The 12,067-nt window shown below is 42.5% G+C and overlaps 1 protein-coding gene across 1 annotated transcript; it reads right to left on the bottom strand.

Annotated features, from left to right (window-relative positions):
* Positions 1 to 1,204: 1,204 nt before the first annotated feature.
* Positions 1,205 to 6,737, bottom strand: LOC109908490 (cellular retinoic acid-binding protein 2). Its single transcript, XM_020507144.2, has 4 exons — positions 6,388 to 6,737; positions 2,698 to 2,876; positions 2,203 to 2,319; positions 1,205 to 2,087 (listed from the first exon to the last, which is right to left on the bottom strand). Exons 1-4 carry the CDS (start codon positions 6,503 to 6,505, stop codon positions 2,037 to 2,039), a joined length of 465 nt encoding a protein of 154 aa, XP_020362733.1. The 5' UTR covers positions 6,506 to 6,737; the 3' UTR covers positions 1,205 to 2,036.
* Positions 6,738 to 12,067: the final 5,330 nt, after the last annotated feature.

The raw sequence follows: 12,067 nt of genomic DNA, 5'->3' as shown, positions 1-12,067 counted from the left end.
TGCTCTCCGGTTTTGTGATGAAACAAAGGTGTGGCTGAATTTGTTCTGCCACTGTGTCTTCTTATGGTCTTGGCCTTAGGCCTATATATCACGGTGTCAAGGCATATGAACTAACAGGTTATAAAGCAAACAACGCAATTATCACAACACATAGGTTGTAATATGGCTTTTTTCCCCTGGCTTGGCTTCCCCAGTGATTTTACCCACTACTGCCCTATTCCCTATTTAGTGCACTACTTTTGACCAGGGCCCATAAGGCTTCCCACTGGGCACACTGGTTGAATCAAAGTTGTTTCAACGTCATTTCAATGAAATGATGTTGGACCAAAATGGAATAGACGTTGAATTTACGTCTGTGCCCAGTGGGTTTAGTTAAAAGTAATGCATTATGTAGGGAATAGGGTGCTATTTTGGACACAGATTTACAGCGTTAGATCTGTAATTGCTTGTTTGAGTCTGCTCCCATGTTAATATCCAGTACCTCTGTGTTTGTCCATAGTGATTCATTTGTAATAGTCTGTATGAGGGGTCCAGATGGCTTGTCTAGAGTTGGGACCTATCCCAAATGGCACCCTACTCCCTATATGGTGCACTACTATTGACCAGAGCCTATGGAGTTAGTCAAAAGTAGTGCGTTACTAGGGAATAGAGTGCTATTTGGGATGCAGCCTTGGAGTTGGGTGCCTCCAGCCTGGTCTTAAAACCACTGCATTGCATGGCGAATCAAGAGATTTGTGGCCCCATGACATCATAGCCTATGGAATGAGCTGACACAATCGTTGTGTGGAAAGTGACCTCGGTAATGAGGAGAGATTGAGTGAACTGGGCAATTTCTGGTTCCAAAATGGTACTCTATTCCCTACATTGTGCACTACTTTTGGGACCCTTAGCACACCGTATGCTAATCTGGACAGCAAAATCACTTCCTATTGATCGAGTAAGTGCTCTCTCTCCTCTGGAAGTGCATGAGAGACCCTGCACTGTATTTCACAGCAAGCTGGATTCTGGGGTCTGTTCAATCCATTCCTCAATCCAGTATTTTCTAACAGCATCCGTCCTCCCAAGTATGAGTGCTAATTTAGGTGTGACTGTATTTTGTTTTGGCTGTCCAGTTCAGAGGTGTGTGGGAGAGCAAAGTGTCCTCACACAAATCAGAGGCAGTAATTTTACCCTTTGTAAATGGGTGCGGGCCGAGTCCAGGGAAGAGGGGGTGGGGAACCTTTTATTGAGCTCATACTGTAATTAGGTACAGCTGGGGAGGAAAGCTGAGGAAATAGTACCGTTCTCAATATGAAATGGTTTTCTTATAGTCCCTCACTCACTCTTTCCCTACCACTCCCAGTTTTTCCCCTTGTTCTTGCCAAATGTCTTTCAGACACAGTGGTGTTCATAAAATATGGATTCTCTTTGGGAGTTTTAAAATTCTAAATGGACAAATGGTGAGGGATGAGGAAAGAGAGCACATAGAGGACAAGGAGGATTGAGAGGAAAGGGTGTGGAGGAGAGAAGGAGAGGTGGCAAGTTGCCGAGAGGGACGAAAAACAAGGGAGGGATGCATACAAAGATCATAGGCAGGGGGAAAGGAGAAGTAGGAAGGAGGTGGTATGGAGAGAGAAAGCCAAGAACAGCGGTGAGGGACAAGGTCTTGGTTTAAATCCGTTTCACAAAGCTAATAAAATCAGGTTTTGGAAATACATGGTCAATTTTAACAACACAGTTTGAGGATGGTTTACAGTTGCTTCGGTAAGACATTTTGAAGAAAAATACAGATAGGGTTTTCATGCGGTATACTGAGAATAAATACAGCTTTAGTTGTGGAGGAACAATGATAACATTACAAAGCCATTACATGCTATTACGAGAACATTATACATGAAAATAAACTGGCACAAGGCTTTCACAACAATCTAACTCTGTCTGACAAACACATACAACTGACGTCTTGTTAACCACAATCTGAATGACTGGAAGATTAAATAAGCAAAAGGAGCAGGTAGAAATAAGAAAAATGGAAATGTTTGACAGTCTTAAGTCTTTCATTCTCGTTGATATACTCTGGTGCACACAACATCGCCAGCACTCATTGTCTGAAAGAAAATGACAACAAAATGAATACAAAACTCAGATATATCAAACACATACTTTCCCCCCAAACACAGTTAAAGGATCACTGTTTGTAGGCAATAAAGATGTATGCTTTACCAAAATGAGTTCACCATCATTGGTCACTTCACGGGTCCAGGCAGTCTTAGGGCCCTCCCCTTTCTGCAAGGTCTGCTCACAGCTGATCTTGCTATCTGTCTCCCAGTGAGGGGTACTCTGGAGGACATAAGAAGAAGGCCATGCAAGGATTTAATAAGTGACACTGCATGTTGTAGTGAAGTGGTTAGATAAACACAGTAGATCTGTGTGTGACTCTGAGGCTTCTCATTTGGTACTAAGTACTGTTGCGGCATTTTACTGCTTCTTCAAGTCTGTTAGGCGTTATGTTTGCTGCCCTCCACAAACCATAAAGAAAATGAGAATACTAAACCATCACATAGAACAATTATCAAGTTACACACTGATTTTTTCCACCACATGCTTATACAGACCCATGATTCCATACACTGAGTCCTGGCAAAATATGCACGTACAGTAATCAAAATATTTCATGCAACACATGTAGAGATGAAGAATGTGGAAATGGAGTGTTACGGTGCAAGGGCGTCCGTCCACTGTGTCCTCATTGAAGGGCTGTCCCACGGTGAAGGAGACATGGGTGGTGCGTACGCTGGTGGAGGTCTGGATGGAGAGGCTCTCTCCCTGCTGGGTGATCTCTACTGCAGGTCTGGAGGCTGCAGCCACGGCTATCTTCCTGACAAACACGTTCACACCTGGTCATAGGGATCAATAAGGTATCATGTAGATTGAGAATGGAGACCTTGGGTGTGTCCTAAATGGCACCCTATTCACTCCATAGTGCACTAGTTTTGAACAGGGCCCTATGGGGCTTTTGAAAAGTAGTGCATTATATAGGGAATACGGTTCCATTTGGGATGCATCCATTGTGATGAAAAGCCATATCACAGCCATCATTCATAACCATTGATTTATGGTTAGTGGGAACGACATCAGCGGAGAGGGAGGGTTTGATCTCAGACAGAGCTCTCATTCATTCAACTTCAAGGGATGATTAGCGTAGACCTGACATACAAATAACAGTATGTTTACATCAGACTGACTTTCATTCCTCTCGCCTATTCAAAGTAAAATTCTTATCCTTAAATAAAAATCTGACAAACCTTCAAATTTATCTTTGAAGGGAAATATTGCTGTTGCCCACAGAGAAACCCCTGGAGCGAGTTAGTTGAGGAGTCCCAGGGTACTGAGGGAATGTTAGTCTCACTACCGGCTGACTTAGGGGGCCCATTTCAGGGTTTAGTTCCGTTTATACTGGCTTTAATTACAATCTCATGAGGTTTTGGTTTGAAATTAGGGAAAATATAACATTCCTCCATGGGCTATTGTCTTTCCATTTTAATAGATGGCACTGACTGGCCCTCCTCTGGCCTTTCTCTCTCTGTGTGTGTGTGTGTGTGTGTGTGTGTGTGTGTGTGTGTGTGTGTGTGTGTGTGTGTGTGTGTGTGTGTGTGTGTGTGTGTGTGTGTGTGTGTGTGTGTGTGTGTGTGTGTGTGTGTGTTTAGGTGACTGAATGTGTAGGTGGATGGGTGCCTCAAAAAGGGGAACAAAGGACTTTTAAAACAATAAATCAAGCAAGAACATTTTTGGAAATAATAATGAATGAATTCCCCATTAAAACCAAACATGTGCACAGAGAAGTAGAAACACTTGAGTGGTGTCTGTGGCCACAGACCAAGTTGGTTTAACATTTCAACCCATAGCCCAGAGTAGGATGCTTCTCAGGACGCTTTGGTCTTTTCGTGCCTTTGCTCCTTTTTGCAACATTTCTGACACATTTTTGACATATCCTTGACAAAGGCTAGGGCTCCATAGATTGAAAAAAGGTCAAATACATTAATAAGTGTAACTGTGATTTGCAGAATGTATGATGATCTGAGTCTACATCAAAGCGTCGATATATTTACAGACATGTCTACTACAAACATATTTCTCAATCGGTTGCATTAATACATTCCAATGTTAGTTGTAATAACCAAAATGCTATGTCCAGGTTCAAATAGTATGAAAATATATAGCCGCGGGAAGTAGTTTGAGGGTGGGGATGCAGAATTTGTATTTTGCCCGCGCTGATGACATCTATATGGGTCTGCTAATACAGGACTAGTAAAGGCCCAGTGCATTACTTTTGCGGGAGGGGGGGGGGTTCAAACTAAATGTATTTCAGTGTTTTCCAGCATTTGTAACTTGAGTCTGATAATTATCTGTACAAAACAGTTGATAGTACTTGTGGAATATAAAAATAATTGCTTGATATCAGTGGCGGTCAGTGCCGTTTCAGACGAGGGAGGTACATTTTTTTGAATGAACATGGCCATATTTATATTACAGCATATTGGATGACTGTCATTCATATTTTACTCACCCTGTTAAATGTAGCAGCGATAGGTTTAGGCTACAACATGAAACTCAAATTTTCCCGATACCCATCATGAGGTTGCTACAACCTAGCCTATGAATGAAAGTGTACAACGTAGGTGCACACAGGTCGAGAGACAAATTTGATGTGACAGACAGCGACATTCAATACCGCCTTGCACATTCTTGCCTGCATCTAGCTGATAGTGGGTGTAATCATTACTCCAACAGTTGCAAACAATAGTTTCTATCGGGTATGTTCATCCCTGTTTTGTTCTGTTTAGTTCTGTTTAAGAAACGTTTTTCAACAGAATCAATGGGCCCGAGGCAATACATTTGTAAAACCAAAGGCTTACCTTGACTTGGAAGTTCCGGGGTTGTGTTGGATAGACATAGCCAGCTAGTGTTTCAGTACTAGATTAATTCTCTGATCTTTTGATTGGGTAGACAACATGTCAGTTCATGCTGCAAGAGCTCTGATAGGTTGGAGGACGTCCTCCGAAAGTTGCCACAATTACTGTGTAAGTCTATGGAGGACAGAAGGTAGTTGTCCTCCGGCTACACCATGGTGCTACCATACAGAGGGGTGTTCTGGAGTGCTGTTGAGGTGTGCTGTAGGAGTGCTGTAGACCTTCTTTGCAACATAGTGTGTTTTAATCAATTATTTGGTGCCGTAATTATATTTAGGACAGTTAAAAAAAATGTTAATGTTTTATTTTTATGAAATTCACTGAGGAGGATGGTCCTCCCCTTCCTTCCCCTTCCTTCTCCGAGACGCCACTTCTTGATATACACTACCGTTCAAAAGTTTGGAGTCACTTAGAAATGTCCTTGTTTTTGAAAGAAAAGCTATTTTCTCTGGGATGTGGAAAATGAAGACTTCAGACTAGGTGAATATCTAGTCATTTACAACATTTACAATGTCTACACTGTATTTCTGATCAATTTGATGTTATTTTAATGGACAAAAAAATGTGCTTTTCTCTCAAAAACAAGGGCATTTCTAAGTGACCACAAACTTTTGAACGGTAGTGTATGTTTTCAATTTTCTTGAAATACGTTGCAAATGAAACTTATTTCTATGTGAAAACTGAAATGGTGGATTAATTCCTTTTCAGTAGACACCCTTATCCAGAGCAATTTACAGTAGTGAGTGCATACATTTTCATACTTTTTCATACTGGTCCCCCATTGGACCCACACTCCTAGCATTGCAAGCACCATGCTCTACCAACTGAGCCACATCATCACAAACCACTTCATGTCTCAATGTACTCAGTTACTGTTTTGTGCAGTGTTTTTCCTCATTGTGATGGAAAGTATACAGGTACAAGGCTAGATGACCTTTGTACAATACAGTAATGTACAGTACAATTCCATTAAGTGGTTTCTAAGGATGGTAAATTAATACTGCACAAAAAGTGGTTGTTTTCCATGTTATTTGGTCAAGAAAAATATTTAATCTGATGTGGATATTTTGTGTCTTTGCCCATAACTTTGCACCTTTTGATGTAAATGTTTGAGGACAGGGTTTTGTTCTTTCTGGATTCTCCATCCGCAGAGAAAGGGACAGGGGAACAACTCTGACAATCCCAGCTATTGAATCCTGCAAGATACTGTCCTTAATTATACAACTACCTTTTTTGCCAAAGCCAGATGCTGAATGTTTTTTTATATCGGTCTGCTAATACTACTAAAAGGCCCATTGCACTACTTTTGTGATTTTTATTTTATTTTTAATAACACATTTCATTTTTATTTATATTTTTAGACCTAATTCCGATTTTTCAGGGAGTTCTGCAGCACTCTCAGCACCCCTACTTCCCGTGGCTGTGTGAAAATACTCACCCAGCGCTTTCAGGAGTTCTTCAAAGTTTTCAGAAGTCTTCATTTTCCACAACCCAGAGAAGTTTGCAACTTTACGGTCCATTTCCGGTGTAAATAGTTTGTTATAGTAGTCGATCATTACAGAAAAAATATAGTCAACATTATTATTTTGTTCTCTGCAGACCCATAAAATAAACTGTTTGCAGCTCTTCTGATTTTTTCTGTGTTTTGTCTCTCAGATTGGGCACTGTTGCTTGGTGCTCTCTGTTTGCTCCCTCTGCCTCCTCTCTCTCATTCAGAGGTTGATTCAATCTGGTCGGCACACTCCCTTTTTTGGCTCATGTCTTGTTTGGCGTAAGCGCGACGCCAAACAAGCAAGAATAGCAAGAATCCCACCATGGAACCAAAGACCATGGAACCAATGAGCACGCTCCACCCAGGTGCCTGTTCCTTCTTCTCAAGCATTGGTGGAAGAATCTAGAATTTTGACTGTATATTAACGTAAAATAGCCTACTGAAATATGTAGACGCTAGATCTATTACTATTACATTTTATGATATTGCTTTTTGTAAGCTAGGTTACATACATTTTTAGTAGGTGTAACCTTTTATATTGTGCAAGTTCAATAGAGTGGGCTTTTATTGCCAAACAAACTGCAACAAGATGCCTTATTAAGAAAGTATGCTTGCACTTTGAAGTTGAAGGGCGCCAGCGGGGTAAATCTGGTTGTGGACCTCAAATCAAGAATTTGGGCAATGTAATGAGATAAGAAAGGAATATAGTAGCTCCTATTGAAAAGGACAAGTTTGTTAAAGAGGATCCCTGTAAAGGGGTGCGTTCCTGGTGGCAGGGAGGTCAGATGCAGGAGAGCAGAACTAGGTAGTAGCTGGAGCAGTTTAATCCAAAACCCAACGGCATAAAAATACAACAGAATATGGGTACAAAAACCCGACGCGCACCAGTAAACATAGCGTACAAGCACTTACAACAAACAATTCCACACAAAGACATGGGGGGGAACAGAGGGTTAAATACACAACAATTAATGAGGGAATTGGAAACCAGGTGTGTAGGAAAACAAGACAAACAAATGGAAAATGAAAAGTGGACCGACAATGCCTAGAAGACCGGTGACGCCGACCGCCACCCGAACAAGGAGAGGAAACGATTTCGGTGGAAGTCGTGACAATCCCATCCTAAAGAAGATTAAGATTTTGGACTGTGAAATCAGATGGGTTGGGTTAGCTCCTGGGTTGGGTTAGCTTCTGTAGAAAGAGGAGAGAAGTGTAGAGGGCAATGAGATGATACCAAGATAAGAAATCCGGAGTTGGGTGATGTCAATCAATGACCCATGGTAATCATCCATATGAGGATATTTCCTATCATGTACTGGCTCTTATCAATGAGCACATTAGAATTTTTTTATATTGACAATAGATCAATAAATCAATCAAAAAATAATATTCTCAAAAATGTTTACGCAATATAGAGCCAATGCGGTACAAGTCCTTCACTCCCTTTTACTGATTTAAATATAAATAATAATAAAAACATTTTTTATAAATATTTGTAAACATTACACTCACAAAAAATCCAAAAGAATAAAGACATTTCAAATGTCATTTTATGTCTATATACAGTGTTGTAATGATGTGTGCAAATAGTTAAAGTACAAAAGGGAAAATAAATAAAGATAAATATAGGTTGTATATACAATGGTGTTTTCTTCTCTCTCACCCCCCGCCCCATCCCTATCCAAATGTCCAGAGGTAATTATGAGACGCCCATTTCTCTCTCTAAATGTCAAGAGATAATTACCAACCAATTCTGTCCCACTGGTTCCTTCTCCTCCACAGCCTCTTTTACAACCCCTCTCCCTCTCCTCTTCCTCTCCCTCCTGCCAAGAACATTTCAACAAGTCTGCATCAAAACTGATACCCCTGGAAACCTAACACTGTATATTCAACCAACCAAAACAATTAAACCCAAAACATGTGGCTATGTTGTTTGCAGAATATTCTAGTGGTAAATATTCTAGTAAACATCCCCCATGCCCATGTAATTTACTTCTGATTTCCCATTAGAGCAGCTCAATAACATATTATTAGAATTCAAATGAGATGTAAGCACCCCCCCCTTTTATCTCTACCTGAAGAATACTGTTGAGCCTGAAATCACATAGTGCACTACTTTTAACCACAGCCCTTTGGACAGTCTATGAAGCTAAGTGGCCCAGCTGAGAAATTAGAGAAAGGAGAAGGTCCTCTGGTAAAAGGGAAATGTGAGGACGTCTAGTCATTGTTGTTATGACGACTGGTATCATTTCAAACTCTTGATTGTTCATGTTTCCCCTGAATGTTGTCTCATTTTACAGGAAATAATCACTGAGGAGCAATTGAGGGAAACAGGCATTCCCAATGTATGATTGTGTGTTTGTGTCCTCATAGGGAATATTCCATTTAATTTCAGATGACGTGATGATTGACATTCAATTCAAGAGTAAATAAATAAAAGGCAATAAAAAAAAGTTTTTTCATAAATTCTAAGGATTTTCATTCGTTCATTAATTTGATTTGAATTCAGATGGCCTTAACTGATGGAATTAAAACGGAGCTGAGTGTAATGAATATTGTTACATTAATGCACTCCATATTGCCATTTTGAGTTGTGTTGGAAACACAGGTAAGAAATGGAATGGAATAAAAACAACATGATCTAGTACCACCACATTGATATGACTTTTATAAAAACAGAGCTACCTATTTGTAGTAATTCAATATTTGTTGACATGATTATGAAATATGAATCTTGTTCTGTCCAATAAAATAAAGAACATGTAGGTTGAGTGCATGATAAATGGAAAACTTCACCACAGGATAGGATGTCGATGTAGCACCATCTAGTGTTGAATGCGAATCCCACTTTGCCCTTTGAGACCGGGAGAAGCGGCCGAGGCCAGGGAAGGGTGTGTCAGGGGTCCTGCCGGGGCCCACCTCTCTGGCGCACCAAGCGCAGGCACATCCCTATGGTGGTGACGGCTGACAGGTTGTTGCTCCACCGCACGCTGTGCCCCTCCCCACTGTTGTCCCTCAGCAAGAAGCGATGGGGCAAGAGAGGGACCTCACCGCCGTTCGGGTGCAGGTGGGTGGCGACGTCCGTCTGCTTTTTGCCCAGGGCCTGGGGAGGTGGCATGATGGTGGATTCTGCCCTATAATCTCCCGGTCTGGGAGGACCATGGCAGCTGTCATGGTGTCCATGGTCGGGTACTCCCGGAGGCCGAGTGACTCCGCGCCCGCAACATAACTCCATGGTCCAGTCTCTGCTGGAAGCGCCCACTGGCAGAGGCCCAGCTCTCCTGCAAGGTCTTGCGGAACTCAGTAGAGATGAGGACAGATGGAGAGTCATCACTGTCCACCAGTTTGATGTCCAGTGCAGTGGCTATCCGAGTGAGTAGGTTCCTCATAGCCTCTCGAGCCACTGGGGGGCGATGAAGCCCCGCTGCCAGCTTCTGATGGGCTTTCAGCCTGGTAGCCCCACTCACGGTGGTGAACAGTACCAGCATTGTCCCCCAGGAACAGCCTATCACTGGCCAACGGGGAACAGCTGTCGTCGCCATAGAAGCTATCAACCTCCTGACGCAGGGCATGTGCTCTCCGATCAAGGCGATTCCAGCTGTCCGACTCCTGCCCCCGTCCAGCACTGGCAGCAGATGGGCTCAGCCTGGGGTGGCTCCAGCCATGCTTCCTGGGAAGGGTACTAGGCCCAGTAGAGGGACTAACAGCTCGCTGGCACACCCCTTCTAAGGGAGGGAGCTCGTCCCCAGCCTGAGCCCGAGCCTGGTCGACCCAGTTGGGCTTGGCCTCCAAATGCACCAGGTGCAGGCGTTCTGAGAACACCACAAAAAAACAGGCATCGTGTAGGGTGCTCCAACGCCCTGGCAGGCTTTTCTGATGGTGGCTGACCACCTCCAACATAGAAGTGGCGTAAGTCAGAATCAATTATTTTTGAAAGCGGGCAACATATACACTGAGTGTACAAAACATTAAGGACACATTCATAATATTGAGTTGCATCCCCCCCCCCCCCCATTTGCCCTCAGAATAGCCATAATTTTGCACTATTGGTGTTAGGTTCACTTGATATAGATGCCCTGCCCCACCGGGTAGGCAAAGTGTTCCCATCTTAAACAATTTATCTTGTCTGAAAACGTCAAACTCCACATACCCAGCTGACCGGGAGATCTGTGGCTAAATCGAGTGCGTCTACTGAGCTGGCCAATCGGAGAGCTCTAATCCCTGTGCCTACCTACAGTTTCCACAACCCCGGCCACAGCAAAGTTTGATACTAGCCTACTTGAGATTTCATAACGTTTAAAACCATGACCAGAGAAAGACTGTCAAAGAATACAGCAAAGAGCTGCTGTTTTTTTTGAGTGACTTCATGTCTAATTTTTTATTTAGCACTGTCAAGACTGTTTTTAATTCAACACCATTACAAAACATAAAACACGCTTCTCTCTACTTCTACTCGCGCTGCAGCTGCAATGAATGAGTAGCCAAGTGTCTCAATAGCCCTGCATTTCTAAAATTATTAGCTGCTCGTCGTGTCTATTTTAATATCAAGGAGTATTTCACTTTCTCTAGTCATAGGCACATATTCACGTAGTTCATGAGGCAGATGCGGTGCGACTCAAGTTTCGCCATCAGGTGGAAATGAAGGAGAAAGCAGGGACGGTGAGAGGCGCATCCTCTGCTATTCCCTCTCTCCGCTGAGAATAATGCTGTGTTGAAAATCACTGGGAACTCGCGATTCTCTAACTTCCGAGCGTTCAAGACAACTGGGAACTCTGAGAAAAAAAAACTAGATCCGACTGGGGGAAATCGTTTTGAGCGGTCATCCAACTCAGAAAACCTGACAACTTTCTAGAACTCCAACTTTTTGACTTGAAGTTCACTGACGTCATGATTTGACCTTATTTTTTTCACAGTTCCCAGTTGTCTTGAAAGCACAATGACCATCAGCTGCAGGTACACTATATATACAAAAGTATGTGGACACCCCTTAGTGGATTAGGCTATTTCAGCCACACCCGTTGCTGACAGGTGTATAAAATAGAGCACACAGCCATGCAATCTTCATAGACAAACATTAGCAGTAGAATGACCCGTACTGAAGAGCTCAGTGACTTTCAATGTACCACCTTTCCAAGTGCTGTTATTGTGAAGTGGAAACGTCTAGGAGCAACAAGGGCTCAGCCGCGAAGTGGTAGGCCACACAAGCTCACAGAACGGGCCCGCCGAGTGCTGAAGCGCGTAGCGTGTAAAAATAGTCTGTCCTCAGTTGCAACACTAACTACGAGTTCCAAACTGCCTCTGGAAGCAACGTCAGCCACACTGTATAACCCGTGTGCGATAGTCATCAGTTCAGTTCCCTTCCCTTTCTTGGGTACAGGAACAATAATTGACATCTTGAAGCAAGTGGGGACACCAGACTGGGGATATGGAGAGATTGAATATGTTCCTAAACACTTTGTAAGAACATTGGAGAAGGACCTCCCAATGAAAATGTAATTGCTTGATTAATTAGGCCTGCTAATTTATAGATCAAATTATACATGTTTTAGGAATGGTTGGATCATACAAAAAATATAAATAAATGGAAATTATAGGGAATAATTTATCTACACTAATAAAAAAAAGA

Source organism: Oncorhynchus kisutch, linkage group LG17, assembly GCF_002021735.2.
Source record: "Oncorhynchus kisutch isolate 150728-3 linkage group LG17, Okis_V2, whole genome shotgun sequence".
Classification (NCBI taxonomy): Eukaryota; Metazoa; Chordata; class Actinopteri; order Salmoniformes; family Salmonidae; genus Oncorhynchus; species Oncorhynchus kisutch.
The sequence above is the reverse complement of the archived record's forward strand: the minus strand, read 5'-3'. Positions and strand labels throughout refer to the sequence as shown.